The sequence below is a fragment of the Podarcis filfolensis genome (assembly GCF_964270895.1).
Source record: "Podarcis filfolensis genome assembly, chromosome: 11".
In the NCBI taxonomy this organism is placed as follows: domain Eukaryota; kingdom Metazoa; phylum Chordata; class Lepidosauria; order Squamata; family Lacertidae; genus Podarcis; species Podarcis filfolensis.
In genome coordinates this window covers 54,200,085-54,217,740 of record NC_139613.1, presented here as the reverse complement: position 1 = coordinate 54,217,740, position 17,656 = coordinate 54,200,085, and the positions used below count along the sequence as shown (strand labels likewise).

At 41.6% G+C, this 17,656-nt stretch overlaps 1 protein-coding gene and 1 long non-coding RNA gene across 24 annotated transcripts in view; both read right to left on the bottom strand.

Annotated features, from left to right (window-relative positions):
- The window catches only part of LOC310745039, a 65,664-nt gene that overhangs the window by 6,834 nt on the left and 41,174 nt on the right, over positions 1-17,656 (bottom strand). The gene's annotated exons all lie outside the window — the stretch shown is intronic.
- CDC14B (cell division cycle 14B) overlaps positions 1-17,656 on the bottom strand; it is a 120,638-nt gene that overhangs the window by 62,059 nt on the left and 40,923 nt on the right. For 14 of the 23 annotated variants that reach the window (XM_083576944.1, XM_083576925.1, XM_083576943.1 and 11 more), the window contains exons 6-13: positions 17,521-17,587; positions 16,772-16,834; positions 16,316-16,403; positions 15,185-15,415; positions 13,084-13,222; positions 11,231-11,384; positions 10,643-10,743; positions 4,214-4,333 (exon numbers count right to left, since the gene is read on the bottom strand). In XM_083576944.1, the coding sequence (XP_083433070.1) occupies positions 4,214-4,333; positions 10,643-10,743; positions 11,231-11,384; positions 13,084-13,222; positions 15,185-15,415; positions 16,316-16,403; positions 16,772-16,834; positions 17,521-17,587 (963 nt within the window). Of the gene's footprint in view, positions 1-4,213; positions 4,334-9,242; positions 9,388-10,642; positions 10,744-11,230; positions 11,385-13,083; positions 13,223-15,184; positions 15,416-16,315; positions 16,404-16,771; positions 16,835-17,520; positions 17,588-17,656 lie in introns of all 23 variants that reach the window. The other 9 variants (XM_083576926.1, XM_083576927.1, XM_083576928.1 and 6 more) reach the window with 1 other exon arrangement.

Sequence of the window (17,656 nt, the reverse complement as noted above, 5' to 3'; positions counted from 1 at the left end):
GTCCTTAGAGGTTCAATCTACTGACCAGACCAAGGACTGTGGCACAATGTAGATTATGAGACTGGGATATGGAAGGAGGCAAGGCTTCCAAAGGAAACACACTTATTTTTCCCCCCAGGGGCATTTGCTTTCTGTTTATGTGCCACAGCACTGGACCAAGGGATACATAAAACTGCTGTGTGGCCAACACTGCAAGTTGCTTTTGAAAACAACTCCCTCCACGCCCCATTTGGGTTACCTGTATGTTTCTAGGATTTGTTCTGACTTTTCCAGCATTATAGGAGTCAGTTCCCACAACTCCAGAATTCACTTCTGTGTGCCTTACTTACTTCTGCATGGGAAATACAGTGTGCCAAATCCCCCTCTGTACATAGGACTTGAGAAAACAAGTTATAGAATTACTGGTCTTCGCCCTTTACTGAAGGGAGGTGTGATCACCACTAAGTTGTATACCCTAGCTTAGAATTCCAGAGTATGGGCTGTAGCCAATGTCAGAAAACACCCACTGATATCCCCTCTGCAAAGAGAAAATAGTCCTTCTGTTCAGGAATTTGGACATCCTGGCAAACTATTGTTGGGGGAAACCTGGAAACGGAAGACAGAGGGTATGATTTTGCAACCCATAATCTTCCAAACTGATTCTATTCTTTTTAACACAGTGAAGCATAACAGATTCATTTTTGTTATCTTCTCACTTAACATATCATTTCTAAACTTTCAAAAGATAGGATGAGCCACATCACAAGTGCGCCTTGGTGCCTTGGCTGGTTCCTGGATTTCCATTCTCTTTTAAATGTTTGATATTATTTGACTGAAACAATTGTGCAAGAGGCTGAACAAGGGGAGCGTCCATCACTATTCAAGGTGATGTAGAAAACTGAGGGTGGGGAATCATTTTAGGTCTGAAGGTCACACCCTCACAGGCAGCCAGGGGTAATATTCATGCGAGTCTTACCACTGCGCAACAGATTACAGTCCAGCCGTGCAAAAAAACCAGGTTTCTACACATACACCTGTCCATTCAAATTTGAGCCAAACAAGAGGCATTATCACAGTCTGAGCACACATTCTTGGCAAAGCACTTAGGAAGAGGGTGACCTATTGGAAGAGGGCAGCTGGAGGGGGCGCGCATCCTGAGGGCCAAAGAAAGAGGTCCAAAGAGCCACATTTATGCCTAGGCCTGAGGCTCCTCACTCCTGATGTAAATGACTAATTTCTGCTACTCAAACACCAGCGTACAATTCCTCTCTGACCTCAGTTCCACTGAAGTCAAAAGAAATATGGCAACCACAAAACTACAGGAAACTACTGGGCGATACTGTATATTGATATATTATTCAAAACTGGTTTGAAGTCCGTATCTTGCTAGCGGTTTCATAAGTTTTGACCTAGGAATGTATCGCAAATCACGATGTATGTGTGTGTGTGTGTGTGTTTGGGTGTGCACTAAGCAAAAATCATAATGTGGGAAAAACCATGAAGCCAGCCAGTGCTCTCGATTCCTGCAGCCCGTTAACTCTGCCTGCTCAGCTCTCTACTGCTTCCTGCAGGAGGCAGCAAATCACAAGAGCAGGTGCCAACAAAAATTACAATGTGGGAGTAAACGTGAAGCCGGCCAATGCCTCTACATAGCGCCATCCTTATTTCAGATGTTGTGATTTATCAGTATATCACAATGTTTAGCCAGTGATATATCATGATGGTGAAAACCAGATATTGCCTGGCCTTACTGTGTACTATTTAAATGACAATTATCCAGTGCCTAAAGTATCCAATTCATGCAACGATTTATAGCCTGTGGGCCCTTAATCTACTGACCCAAGATATCTTCTAAGGAAAGGGCCCGTTCAGATGCAACTAGGCTTGAGCTTTGTGCCTGCATGTTCTGTTCTTGCACCACTTTTTGTCTCCTTGGCACATCAAGATTGAAAACTTTCTTGGTTAACCAAACCTATAGGGCAGAATCCTTGTTGCACAGCAGAAATCTGCTCATGTAAGAGACATCACCTTCTCTTCTGCCCCTGCAGCCTCCCTATTTTCTTCAAAGGGTCCTCCGAGAGAAAAGAGAAGGGAAGGGGTGGCATGTTTGTGTATATGGTTTGTGCATATCTTGTCTTAATAAGGCAAGATGTAATATCTGAATCTGGTCAAGTAAAAAGTGTGGAGATTGAAGGCAGAGATCTATTAGAGTGCAATGGAAATAGAATGTTAGGGATATTTGAAGACGAAGAAGTTCAAATAAAGGCATACCAAAGATAACAGTAAGACTATGCAGAAAGAAGGAGGAAAGATAGCCAGCGAAATCAGCAGGTTTTGAGAAACTGGTTCATTGTTCATTCTGCTTTAACAAGCTGAGTAAATAGTTAGTGGAATGCGAAAGTAGTGGAAATACGAATAATTTTGAAACAAGCAAATATTAAAAATAAAAGCAGGAATTGTTTCTGCTGAAGCCATTTAGAAAAATAAGTATTGTCCAGATAAAATTTCATTGACATTGTAAGGCTGGGTGGCTGTTACTGCTATAAGGTGTTTCATTCACTACACAAGAGTAAGACCATGCGCCTTGATAGCACAAAACAATAGTGCTGCAGCAAGTGGATTCAGGTGAAGAGCTAGTAGAAAACAGAAGAAAAGAACAGCTGGAGAAGAGGAATGAAATGCTGGATAGAGGGGATAAAGCTTCTCAACAAAAGGACTCTCAGCAAATACTTCCAAGGAGGAACGTAAATCTTTGCCAAGCAAGGACAACCCTGCTGCCTTGGAACTAGATCGTGTGGTTGGAGGGGGAAGGGGAGCATGGAAACCCAGACTAGTATCTCTACTGCAAGAATACATTTCAAAATGCACCATCAACAACCAAATTTACACCCCCCAAAAATAACATGCATTTTTTCAAACTTTGATGTAATACGATTTCTATTTCCTTCTGTTAAACTAATGGCCAGTCTAATATCAAGTGATTTGTTATAAAAAGCCCCCTCCAATAGTTCTAAAATTAACAACGGCATAGCTACTTGAGTGTTTTGTTTTGTTTTTGATGATGTGCACTTATAGCACCAGCAGCCATCATCTTACAAGAAATGTAGTCCCCTTCCTTTCTCACACAGGACACGATACCAAAATGATGCTTGCCATCTACAGTTCTTTTTTCCTTTTTTTTAAAAAAAGTAGCACCTGTATGTTTTTCAAATTGGTGACTGATTAAACATGGGCATCTTTTAGTCATTCAAAATATATCTTAAATACACTAATTAAACAACAAAAACTTGCAATTCTGTATGTCCAAGTCTCCCCCCCCCATTGTTTTCTATAAACACCATGCCTCCTGCTCAGTTCTTTAAGGCCTTTGCATCTAAGTAGAGGAGGCATTTATGTAATTTTCATATTCTTATATCTAAGAGACTCTCTCACCCACACCGAAGTCTTTTAAACTTGTTTTACAAGGGGAGGCTGATGGTATAAAAACATCTTTTACTGATTTACTTCAGCTTACATTCAACCTTCTGAGGGTGGCTTCTGAGGTTGTCACCCATCCAGGCAGTGGCCAGAGTTGGACCTGCTTAGCTTCACAAAGATGGAGGCTTCATGTGCCTTCATGATACATGTTATTCAAAACATCCACATTTAACTCAAGTAGTTCTGTCTTAAATACAGTTTTCCAATACATAGCAAAGGATACTTGGGCCCAGGCTGGATGTAACACCAAACCACATTTTAGCTTTATGTGTGTGAGCAGCCGTGGAGTCCTGGTCTCTCATGCTCCCCCTTCCTCTCTCCTCTTACGAGTCATGCCATAAGGAGATCATCATCAGCATCCACTTCCACTTTTAAACTAGCTGGCAAGAGCTTCAATTAGTTTAAACTATAGTTTTAAGTATGCCGGGATCACAGACCACAATTTGACGTGAGCTTATTTGAAAAGGTGACCCCTGCCTCCCAAAAGCTAAATGTAGTTCCTCCCACCCCTCAAATTCAGATACAAAAAGAAACAGGTTAGTTCAAAACTTAAAGAGGATGCTTCTGACCTCATGGCTGTGCTGAAGGAGGGAAGGGGGAATCTGTGAACTTAAAGCTCACTGCTACTTGCACTAAAACTACAGTTCAATGTTTGTCTGAAAGCAGCGTTTAATTCAAGCAGCAGAAGCCTGAATTTTATTTAAAGTCCAGCCTTAATTAATTGACAGTGTCTGCAGGGCAGCACAGTAGTTCTCACCTTTTAAAACTGCCTTTTCTTGCAGTAGACCTGGTTGTTCTTTTAGAATGGCCTGAATTGCTGTCAGAATTGCTAGTTTCAGGCTGTTTACTTTTCTGAACACTGGACTGTAGAATTACCCTGAAAGGAGTAGGAGAAAGAAATTACTTAAAAGTAAACTGAAATGTACATAATGTACGAAGATAAATATGGCATATAGTTTTCTACCTAAAAACGCCTACCTAGGATGCCTAAAAGACGGGATTTTGTGGACAACTGTTTTTGATCTTTCCTCATTGAGTGTGTGGTAGTATTCAGATATCGGCTCTGTTTTAAATCCACTAAAACTTTTCATTCAGACTATTAATACAGCCAAACATTTTGGGCTCAAGTTTTTACTTCCAAAACAGAGAAGCAAAGGGCTTTCTTTCTTTCTTTCTTTCTTTCTTTCTTTCTTTCTTTCTTTCTAGTGCAACAAAAGTGCCTTTATGGAGGACCAAGATTCTACCATACAAACATCTCTGCATTACTCCTGAATGTCCTAGACAAGGCACGGGTGACCACATAATCCAACATATGAACTGATACTAAGAAATATCTAAGTATAAAAAGGAGAAGTGATTGCCCAAGCTTGACCACTGGAGTTTATAACCAAAGAAACTGGTTTTTATACACATGGAAAAACCATCTGTGAATCCCTACACTGGGGCTCAGGATTTGCAAATGAACTCTTTGGTTTTCAAAAAGTTATGTCAACCAACACTTTTTTAAAAAACAAGAAAATTTCTGCTTTGCTGCTATCCTGTTCTCCTAATGTCCTTGTTTTTCCCCCCATGCTTTCCATAGGCAGTGAAGCAGGAACAAACTTCTCCTTAAATTCCTCCACTTCACTACCCAGTTATTACTGGAAAGGGGAGAGATTTCATCAGCATACATTACCCTACTGCAAACCCTTTCCCTCCTAGCTGGTGACCTCGTGCACACTCACATAGCATCTTAGATAACCGTTTCCAGAGGGTGATGCTTGGGGAGTACTCTTTGGCCCTGTGGAGCCTTCAACGTAGGGTTCCTCAAGGTTCAATTTTATCCTCTATGCTATTTAACATCTCCATGAAACCGCTGAGTGAGGTTATTATTCAGAGTTTTAGGGCACGTTGTCAGCAATGAGCTGATGACACACAGCAATTTCTCCTTTACATCTGCAGGTGAGGCAGTGGATGGACAGGACCAGGTAAGACCAAGGCATGGTCAGTGGACGGCTCCCTAGACCGGATGCCTGCTCTTGATGGAATTACACTCCCTCGGAAGGAGCGGGTGCATAGCTTGGGGGTACTCCTGGATCCTTTGTTTTCGCTGGAGGCTCAGGTGGCCTCAGTGGTGTGGAGCGCCTCCCGCCAGTTTTGGCTGTTGACCCAGCTGCACCTCTATCTGAACAGGGATGACCTAACTTCCGTTGTCTATGTTCTGGTAATCTCTAGGCTGGATTACTGCGATGTGTTATACAGTGGTGCCTCGCAAGACGAAAAGAATCTGTTCCGCGAGTCTCTTTGTCTTGTGTTTTTTTCGTCTTACGAAGCAAGCCCATTAGCGGCTTAGCGCTTTTAGCGGCTTAGCGGATTAGCGCTATTAGCGGCTTAGCGGGCTTAGCGGATCAGCTGATAAGCGGCTTAGCGGATCAGCTGTTAAGTGGCTTAGCAGCTTAGCGGATCAGCTGATAAGCGGCTTAGCGGCTTGGGAAAAAGGGGGGGGGGGAAGGAAAAAAACCCCGCAGGAACTCGCAAGACATTTTCGTCTTGCGAAGCAAGCCCATAGGAAATTCGTTTTGTGAAGCACCTCCAAAACGGAAAACCCTTTCATCTAGCGGGTTTTCCGTCTTGCGAGGCATTTGTCTTGCGGGGCACCACTGTATGTAGGGCTGCCTCTGAGGATGGCGTCCAGGCTGATCACCAGGGCAGGACGGTTTGAGCACATTACGCCAATTCTGGCCTGACAGCACTGGCTGCCAATGAGTTTCCAATTCAAAGTACTGGTTTTGACCTACAAAGCCTTAAATGACTCAGGACCACAATGACTCAAGGACCACCTCTCCCTATTTGAACCACCCTGCAATCATCATCTGAGGCCATTCTTCACGTACCTACGGGACCGCCTCTCCTGGTCTGCCCCGCGGAGGACCTTAAGGTCCACAAATGACAATATTTTGGAGGTCCCCGGTCGCAAGGTGGTTAGACTGGTCACAACTAGGGCCAGGGCCTTTTCAGTACTGGCCCCGACTTGGTGGAACGCTCTGTCACAAGAGATTAGGGCCCTGAAGGACTTGACATCTTTTGGCAGGGCCTGCAAGACAGAGCTGTTCCACCTGGCCTTTGGTTTGGACTCAGTCTGACCCTTATGTTTTCCCTTCCCTTATGGTTTTGATCCATGAGTTACTTTAAAATGAGGCTGCATTTTAAATTGCATCTTAACCTGTATTTTAAATTGTTTTTTTCCCCTATTATGATTTTACTGTAATTTTACTGGTGTTAGCCGCCCTGAGCCCAGCTCTGGCCAGGGAGTGTGGGGTGTAAATAAAATGTTATGATTATGATTATGTGCCTCCTCCACGAGAGGTCCAGGGGGTAGCAACACAAGAACAGGGCCTTTTCTGCAGTGGCCCCCAGTTTGTGGAATGCTCTCCCCAGAGAGGCTCGTCTGGCACCTTCATTGTACCTCTAAGGGCATCAGGTGTTCTCTTCTACCAAGCCTTTGGCTGATTAACAATTCTATGTCCTTTTAAATGTGTTTTTGGGAGGGGTGTGTTATTGGTTTGCTCTTTTTTTATTCTTGTTTTTATTATGTATTTTGTGTTTTCATTTGGTGTTTTTATGCTGTGAGCCACCCTGAGATCTTCGGATGAAGGGCGGTACACAAATTTAAACAAATAAATCCCATATCTTCAGCTCTGATACTGTAGAAGAATTTGCCCCTGTCTGTTCCTGTAAGTAATTAAGTGGGCTGCAATAATAGTTCTGTTCAGTGAAACTTTCCAGGAGGGACAATGGCTAGGTGACTACGGATTTCTTTATTCTTACTTTAAAAATAATAAATTGATATGTTTTCAGTTTATTTCTATTTATTCTATTCTTAGCCACTTTAGATATATAAAAAGGCATTTCTGAAAACTTTAAAAGGACAGCAAAAATTCAGGTCAGCTATTAAAAAAAACATTTTCCTCCACAAAGGGTATGAACCAGTCATTGAGAGGACAATTAACAGAGCAATCCTAACTTACCTTTACCAGAATTGGGGAAGAGGGAAAGAATGATCAGCTGGTACAATGGGAGCCAAGTCCACTGCTTGGCTATTTCATAGTAGCCAGAGCAGGAGGTGGGGGACAACAGATTTCACCCCCCTGCCAGGGGCTGCAATAGGAGGGAATTAACTACGTCCACCCCATGACAGGCATTCACAGTTTCAGTGATTCTGTGGGCATGTGAGGGAAACAAAAGGGTCTATGGTTCTGGTGTATCCACAGCCAGCCCCGATAAGCCCCCTTCTTACCTCCTCCACCCAATATCACTGGTGGAAGGTCTAAGCCAGTGGAGATCTAAGTATCTTCTCACTGGTACACCTCCATCTCCATCACAGCAGCATTCGCAGGGACAAAGGATTGCTCCATTAAGATGCTAAAACCTTCTTCTACACCAGTGACCCCTCCCTCTCCCCCCACATTTTGTAAGTGGGTGCATTTCAGATAAGCAGGTTCTGCAAGACTGCAACTGTAGTGGCAACTGCAAAGGGGAGAGACAGTTTAATTCCTCACTGTAATTGTCTCTTTCGCTTTGTGACACCAATTCATCTCACTGGTTGCAATGCATAGCTCATCGCTTCTATTGTGAGACAAGAAATGTGCCTCAAGTCTCCAGGAGTTAATAAAATGCAAGCTATTCTAAGCACACTAAGGCTGATGTGTATACAGTGATTTACTACATTTTTAAAACTAAAAATGCAGGATATGCTAATTTCCAGAAACAACACAGAGCAAGACAATGGTCTTCAGCTATATAGAATGGGAGTGGGCATCTGAATGAAATGGCTAGGAGCTGCTATCAAGGTTCCAGCAATATGTGAATGACATCCTGCTCTTTCTCTTTATTCCCTGCATTGTAGGGGGTTGGACTAGATTGCCCTGGGAATCACTTTCGGCTGTACAATTCTAAGATTCTATATTTATCAAGTTAAGGAAATCATCTATGCCTCATTTCTGTAGGTTTAAATTGGAGCATATAACCTATTAAGCTAGTAAGCGTGAGCAGAGTTAAGGACTGAAAGTTGCAATGAAGCACAAGCTGCTCAACACAAGACCTTCTTGTTAAAGATACAGGGAAATGTGAAATATTCCAAAGTATCACTAGGGGGCATAAGGTCTTGTTTCTTAAATCGGCCCAGTACAATCCAAGACACAACAAACTTTCCTTTTTTCATAAACTATTTTGCATTTCCATCCTAAATCAGACAGAAAGGTGGGATTTAAGACTTTCATATGTGAAAAAAATCCAGAATACCTGCAATCCAGAAAATAGTTTTCGCCTTTTACATTCCTTCACTTACAGCACAATCCTATGCAGAAGGCTTGTTCACAGGGAAGCAAGCATAGGATTGCAAGTTTCAGTGTCTGACCTGTACTACACTGACAAAGCACTCTCTGCATCTTTTCAAACCCATAATCTGAGAATTAAAATCCAGCACAGATTACTGAGGCAAGGTAGCTATTCAAAACTAGTCCAGAACTAGGAGATGAAGAAACCACAAACGACCTTTCATATGCTGATAACAAGAGAACAGACAAGAAAATAACACCATTCTGCAAATGTCTGGCAATTTTCGAAGGGCAATTCTAAAGCACACAAATCACAATCAGTTTTTCTTGTAAAAGCAAGTAGCCCAAGGTCCATGATGCCTTGCAAAAAAAAGGGGGGGGGAGAAGAAGGCTGTAAAAGCTTGGAGCATGCATTTATGAAAGAGGCGAGAAGGTGAACTTCTGTAAAGAATGTAATAGGGACACACTTACACTATGACTCTGTCAAGGGAGGTCCTGCTGGACCTAGGTTCTTAACCCATCTAGACAGAATAGGAGGTTGGGAAGAAGGGAGCCACACACAATCCACCAGATGACAATGCTACTCAGGACAGACACCAGCATAGCTAGGAGACATCTAAAAAGGGGTGTGGGTGGGGAGGAAGAGATGGATATGAAATCAAAGGGAAAAATCAGGAACTCTTTTTTTTAGAAATGAGTGGTACATTTCAGCCAGTTGCAGTTGCAAAAAGGAAAAAAGCTCTATCCGTGTTCTTTGGTGCTGTGGGGGGAAATCCCTTCCCTGCTCAAAAGCCATGCTGTATTTTTAGGGAGATTATTTTAACCTTGGTTTGATTTACAGGGTGAATCTAGGAAGGATTCTGAAAATCACTTTTCACCTAAAATACCCCAAACTCTGTCTTAGATGGAAATTAACTGACAGATTTGTCCAAATGCCATTTAAGAATACAATTTAAGAGCCTGTTGCATCATGCCAATGGTCCATTTAGTCTAGCATCCTGTTCTCACAGTGGTAATATAAGTGGTAGATACTTATGGGAGGCTAAAAAGCAGGACCTGAGTGCAATCTCCACAGACACAAAACCTTGTTCATAATATAGCGTACCAATATTATATGCTCTCTGTGGGAGGGTCCATCAATTCATAGCTGTCAACGCTTCCCTTTTTTTAAGGGAAATTCCCTTATTCCGAATAGGATTCCTCGCAAGAAAAGGGAAAAGATGACAGCTATGCATCAATTAGGCTACATCTGCTTCATTAATATTTGGTCTGCCTGATCTAACAGCACATCAGCATCAAAACATACATACATACACACTTCAAACAAAACACACAGAGAGATGTGCTGCTTTTCTACATTAAAATTATATTTTAAAAGTATTGCGTACTTTTTACCTGATATGCTTTTTTTCTAACCATAATGCACATGCAAAGGAATTTCTTTTGGCCAAAAGCCTTCACACTCACACACACAAACACAAACACAAACACAGGGAACTGCTCCAGTTTCCCTAAAAGCAGAAAGCAAGAAACTTCTAAGTTATGGGTAGGAAAACCAATCTGGAAGGGCCTTGTTTTGTAGCAGTTTTGTTTTAAAAAATACAGTGAAACAAAGAAGCTTTTAGGCATTGATGTAATGTTCGGTTTAGTAAGTGTTTTGTGATTTAGCCAATGAGCCTGATATGTTAGGAGATGTGGCAGAGAGGAGAATTTAATGATGATAAGGAACTGAGGACTTGGACATCAAGGTGACAGCTAGTGGCAATGAATTAATTGTGTGCAACTTTTAGAGTACCTAAAAAAATACTGAAGAAATCAGTCTTTAAGAAAGAGGCTTTTGCATTTACAGATGCAAAATGAAATTAACTTACGTTAGTGGAACTGAGTTTCCTTTTGACTGCCGTTTACTTTTCAGGGCACGAAGCTTATCTCCTTGCGTAACGGAGTGCATTTCTTCTTCATCATCACTGTACTGTAAAGAAATGGTAAGTCACTGGAATAATTTATAGTATACTTCAAAGTCTTGATGCTGAAGCATAAAGCTTGATGCATACCAGACCCCCAGTGAACTAATGAACTTTTCACCTAAAGTTGCAACAGATTTCATGAAAACATTTCTTTAGCATTTTGGTGCGTATCTGTTTATTTTCTTGTTAACACAGGCATAAAAACCCACAGGAGGAACGCCCTCTCCACAGCAACAGAAACTTGTGTGTGTATCTCTCTTCTGCTACTCAAAAAAAGAACATCTAAATTCAACTATATTATGCCCATACCTCACCTGTAGAATGTCCTTTCAATCTTGCTCATTCGTCACACATTTTTCCCTACTCTTAGGATGCTTTTCAGGAATAGGAATACAGAAGAGCATACAAAAAGAATCCAACCACTTTTGCTTTATTATACCCACATTTAGCAGTGCCCTAAGATTTACAACAGCACGACGTTCGGGTGATTACCGGTTCAGAATCTTTACTGCTGCCAATCTGACTTTTGGAATCATGAATTGAAATGTCATCTACTCCTGAAAGAATTTTTGTAACAGTGTATTTTGCTGTCTTCCTTAGCTTTGCACGGAGAATATCACCTTCCAACCAAAGTTCTGACTGTTTCCTGTTACGGAGAGAAAATACAGTAGAAATTACCATCAATTTTTGACTACATTTATAAATCCAAATTCATAGGTTATGCAGAGTCCAGTAGCAGGCGTGCCATCCTCTAATGTGGTACAAAATGGTCTCAATATAGTCATGTAAAATATTTATCGCATTGCATCCAACTATGCCCTTCCATTTGCAGAATTGCTTTGACCTAGCAGTGGTTTCCAGTAATTGGAAAATGAGGGTTTTTTTTGCCAGTTCCTCCTCCTCTTCTCTGCAACACCCTCCCCAACAACAAAAAAAGCAATCTGCTCTGGAGGGTTGGTGGAATCTTTGGAACAGCATGGGAAGTAGTGTGGAGGGATGCCGGGGGGAATAATTAAAAATTGTCTCCCTTACATTAGAGGAGTGGATCTCGGCTGAATCAAAAGCCCTTTTGTGAACAGATGGATGCAAACCAGAGTTGTTGGTTTTTTGTTTTTTTTAAACAACAACTATAATTTTATTTCCACCTTGAAAGTTTTACTGAAAGGCAGGAGACAAACATTTCAGAGAGCTATTGCTGTTGTTTGTTTAAAAAAATTAGACGTATTAGTAGATTTAAAAGTTGCTTTCAGTCTGCTGGCAGGCTTAATGAGTGCCAACTGAAGTCTTTCAGCGTACTTGTTTGTCATACTATTCCGATGCTAAGGCATTGATCAGTATTGATATTTTAATCACTGCATTTTAAACATTTCATTGCTATGTCTTGTGCATGGTCTTCACCTTAAAAAACAATAATGTTTCATTTCATTTTTGTATACACTTCAGTAGTAATTCATATATATTGATGTTTCTACCCAATTCTGTGCCATAGTCTATAATTTTGAGGTTGGGTTTTCTGTTTTCCTTCCCTTTTCTTTAAGGCTTAGTGAATGCGACAGTCCAGGGAGAATGTGTGCGCAACTGTACAGGCTCTGTGATTTCAGCTTCTGTCAGTAATGCACATTCAGCCGCTGAATTCTACTGCATACCCTGCAAGTGTCTCAGGGGGAAGAAAGGGAGATTCCATTTTTTCTCACAATACAACAGTGGCCATTTGGGTTGCTGCGATGTTGTGCGATTTCATGGTGCGATTTCCCCCTGAAAAAAGCACTTTTGGGGGGCCGCAAGCTCGCATGGTGCCCCAAAACATGGATTTTGGGGCGCTGTGCCTGAAGAAAGCAGTTTTTGGGGAAAGGGCTGCAGCACAAAATCACATGAGATCACAGCAACCAAACTGGCTGGTGTGCTCTCACAAAAAAATAATTAAAAAAAATGGGAAGATGGTATCTGTAAAGACGGCATCCCTGATTTGGGCTTCATAGTGTTGGAAGGTATGCTACTGATGGGAAGGCAAGTTAAAGACATACAACTCTAACCAGATGCCGGTGATTGTAGGCTGCTTATACTGCAGTTTCCGATTTACATGTAAAGCAGCAAGCAGCAGACCAAGCCAGTAGTCAGAATTACCAGTGTCTTCAGAAGGCACACAGCCAATCGCTGCTCTCTATGTGGGTAACTGCTGTTTTATGCTCCTAAACTCCTTTAACCTATATTTAATATATCAGAAGGCAGAATGGTCATTACCAGTTTGTGTGAGGCCAGGTCCCGGTCACAGCATGCAAATAATTAAATTGTTTCAGCACTGATTCAATCTTCTGGGGGGGAAATGGGTTTAAAGGTTTACTTACTCTAACAGGAAGTGCTGCTGTGCTCCAATCACAGAGCCAGGTCTGCAGATTCTAATCCAGGCAATCGCTTCAGCAGCAGTCATCCTGTAATGCTTCATAATGTAACAGGCTATAAGTGTGCCAGTTCTGCCAAGTCCAGCTGCGTGGAACACAAATAAGCTCGTTCTTTTTTCTGGCTTTTGCAAGCAGGTCCTCATTCAGGCTTTATCATGCTTTTATGCTCCCTCTGCAAACCACAATAGCTTGGGCCCTACATTTCTTAGGCCAGGACTTCACAAAAAGCAACCCCAAGCACATCAGGCCATGTATCTGGTATGTGTGTGTGTGTGGGGGGGGGAACGACACTATATAAGCTCAGTCATACATCACATGCTCTGCATGCAAAAGGTCCCAGGTTAAATCTCCAGCATTTCCAGTTAATAGGATCCATCGGGATGTAGATGATGAGGTTGCCCTTTTTCTGCTTCTGGAAAGCCACTAGCAGTCAGAGCAGACAGCCCTGGGCTAGATCCACCCATAGACTTGTTATGAGGCAGTTACCTATGTTCCTATTCTGGCTTGAGATAATACTCTTTTCTGTAACTGACAGTATCCTCTGTGGTCAACTCAGAGTGCCCTGTTGATGTATTTTATAAACAAATTTAAACAGCAAATGCCTGAGCAGATCCAAGCCTGGATGAAGCTCCTCAGCTTTCATCAATCTCTTCCAATGGTATGGAGATGCTCCTGAGCTGAGCCACCTGTGGCCCTCTGGGGAAATGGCAGGGGGGGGTACCCAATTTTCAACAACTCTGCTCCCTCCTAATCCCAAGTTGCTCACAGCTCACCCCATTCGGGAACTGCTCTCCAACCTGTTTGGATTCAACACGCTGTATCTGTAATCAAAATTTTCTAAACTGCACCAAAGGCATACCTGGACATAAGGTGGCAGTCAAAAGTTTGTTCTGGAAGGGATCTTTCAAAGTGAGCTTGGCTTTCGATACCCAGATTTGTAATATACAAAAAAGCAAACTGAAATATACAGTGGTGCCCCGCAAGACGAATGCCTCGAAAGGCGGAAAACCCGCTAGACGAAAGGGTTTTCCGTTTTGGAGGTGCTTCGCAAAACGAATTTCCTATGGGCTTGCTTCGCAAGACGAAAATGTCTTGCGAGTTCCTGCGGGGTTTTTTTCCTTCCCCCCCCTTTTTCCCAAGCCGCTAAGCCGCTTATCAGCTGATCCGCTAAGCCGCTTAACAGCTGATCCGCTAAGCCGCTTATCAGCTGATCCGCTAAGCCGCTTAACAGCTGATCCGCTAAGCCGCTTATCAGCTGATCCGCTAAGCCGCTTATCAGCTGATCCGCTAAGCCGCTTATCAGCTGATCTGCTAAGCCGCTAAGCCGCTTATCAGCTGATCCGCTAAGCCGCTAATAGCGCTAATCCGCTAATGGGCTTGCTTCGCAAGATGAAAAAACCGCAAGACGAAGAGACTCGCGGAACGGATTCTTTTCGTCTTGCGAGGCACCACTGTATCCATATGTTATTCTGTAAGGATGTTCACGTTTATTGTTACTTCTAAAGGCTTGAGCTGCACACTGTCACTTTCCCCCCATAAAAAACTTTCATAAGTTATCACTACCTCCGGGGTGACTTATGATGAGGCTTACCTGTAGCAGGTGGCCTTGCTAGAATGCTCTTTATTTACTACACATTTATGCAGGTAACTTATTTATTTCACATTTGTGCTTGTTACAGTTTAGTGGAATCCACTGGAACACAGGCCGAAAGCAGAATCTTTAGAGGCTTACTGCTTCCATTTCTCAGACTCTATCTAAACTATGTATGATTAGCAAGATTCCACATGGAAGTTGGAAGTAGTAACCTAGCAAGAGGCCACAGCATAGGGATAAGATGGAAGAAAAAGCAGACTTCCAACATCCTAATGACAGAGATGTCAGAATCCTTGCAGTACAAATGATTTTTAAGAGAAACTGGTGTGATTTTGGTCAAATTGCTAAAAAAAATAAATGCTGCTTAATGGCTGAACTAAGTGATGGTTAATAATGCTGTGAGTGCTATCCCAAAAAGTTAGTGTCAGTTACTTTAACTCATGATTCCTGTACCTTTGCAATGAACTGCTATAGCACCTTCAGCGTTTTCACAAATACTTAGGAATGTTCTGATGATGGCATCATTAGGTATACTTCCATCAGCAAAGAAGAGTTCATAATGCTCAAACCCTGCATCTTTAAATCTCCTTGCATCATACACTCTCTTGTTTAGACGGATTATAGTGGTAACATTATGTCTTCTGAAGTAGGGAAAATAGGCCTCGGGGGCGTGATGTGGGTAACCTGGAAGAAAGGAACCAATGAACATTTACAGCAGTGTAGAACAAAATATCAAGCAAACCACCCAAAATACCCCACCAAAACCTATCAACCCAGCCTGTTTTCAAATACTGATTTGCAAAATTGAATTGAAAATGGATGAAAATATAGAGTTATAATATGTTAAGATACAGAGTTAAGATAAACGAAAGAGGGTAAGGATTTGCTGATTTGATTATTTAAATGGGGATACAAAAAGGGGAGGTGTGAGGAGGCCAAGGAAATAAGATAATGAGTTAGGGTTACAAAAAATGGATTTGTTTTTATTCTTCTTTTTTCTATTTTATGTATTTTTCTTTGTTTTTTTGTATTTCTTTTTTTTTATATGACCTTTTTAAATTTATGTTTTTGTAAAACTTCAATAAATATCTTTTTAAAAAATAAAAAAAAATCAAATACTGATTTCTATAGTTCAGCTATGTCCAACCGGTCGACCGCGATCGACAGGTAGATTCCAGGAAGATCGCGGTCAGTCGCAGGATCCTTATCAATTGCGGGATTTAAAGCAACGTATAACGAATGTTTGCGCCCCCTGCCCTGTCCCTACGTAGCTTCAAAAGGGCAATCATTTCTAGTCTGCTGCTGACATTAGTTGGCTTTATTGTTTTGTGTGCTTGCTAGTGTTGTAGTTAATGGTTAGCCTCCCCCCACCCCCCAAAAAAATCTCAACAATTCTGGCCTTTCCCTCCTAAAATAAGTCCCTCCTCCCTCCAATGACTATGGGTAGATCACAGCCAGTTTTTTTTATACTGGGAGTAGATCACAGTCTCTTGGAAGTTGGACGTGGCTGCTATAGTTGGTAAAGCAATAAGTAACAAATAATGTACTGTTTCCGCCGCAAGTGCCTCTATCTTTTAAACATACCATTTTCAATTTTACTTCTTGAGTGTGGGCCACTGAAGGCAATGAATTTTTTTGGTATTATCCAGTTAAAGTCTCCATTTTCAGCCCTCTGTTAAGAAAACAGAAGAATTGTTTACTTCATCCCTAAAGCATCCCTGACATTAGTCACATTTGCTTCGGTGAACATAGTGAGGGTGACGAGGAATGCTGATGTAAGGTTTTGCAGAATAAGAATGTGTAATTCCGATTTCATCTGGGATTATAGACCACATGCTCTCACACTGTCATGCGACAGCCTTAAGTGTATTGAAACATCTTTTTGTTATTTACCTTACTTTCCTTGATTCCACATACTTAGATATAGACTATCTTGAAAACAGAAAAAATCAAGAGCTATAAGTAATGCATGCCAATTTTAAGCAAAGACAGTCTCAGCAGTAATTATAAGTAGACATCAGTAAACAGAATGATGCTTACCTCATAGTGTTCATATTCATCTACATCAAATGAATTGAAATCAAGGAAGCCATATCGCAAAGCCTAAAATTTGCGAGAGAGTAACTTTAAAAACAACAACAGAAGCCTTGTAGAATGGTCCATAAATGATGACTTTTAGTCTGTCTCTTTTACCATTCCATATTATCTACATTGTCTGAACCAAAACTTTACTTATGTAAATGATACATGCAAAGCACTCAGAAATTGCTATGTAAGTGTAATTATGACTACCATTCCTGCTCACACAATGGAACTTTCCCAACACTTTATAATAATAATAATAATATTTTCTTCTTCTTCTTCCTCCTCCCCTCCTCCTCATTGCAGCCTCCCCCGAATCCAGTCACTACAGTCCAATGTATTCATTTAAAACCATGGGTCACCACAAAGCTAATAAAAATAGACAACAGTGGGCTTACTGACCAGTGAAAGTCCACTCCTGAAGGTCAGAGGACCCTCTAGAATGATGCATTGTTTGGAATGAGGGGCTGCAAGAAGAGGGGAATTGCAGGAATTTGGGGGAGTGGGAGACATCATACAAACATGGAAGTACAGTCTAATCTCACTATGGATCTAAACCGTAATTGTGATTTGGCTTATTTTCCCCTCTTCTTAATTATCCAATCTTTTGGAAGAGTAATCTTTCAGATTTCAAATGGTCCAGAATCCCATAAGGTTCTGATCAAAGTACAGGGTTCCAGATCACACATGGAATTTATTTCACTAACCTTATTTACCGCCTGAAAGCAGTCGAGCAGCGTTAGATGAAAGCTGCAGGTACCAAACGCAGCATCCCTGCAAGGCACACAAGTGTGAACTCAATGTTGGCCAACTTTCCTAAGGAAAAATTTTAAGGCTTCCTGA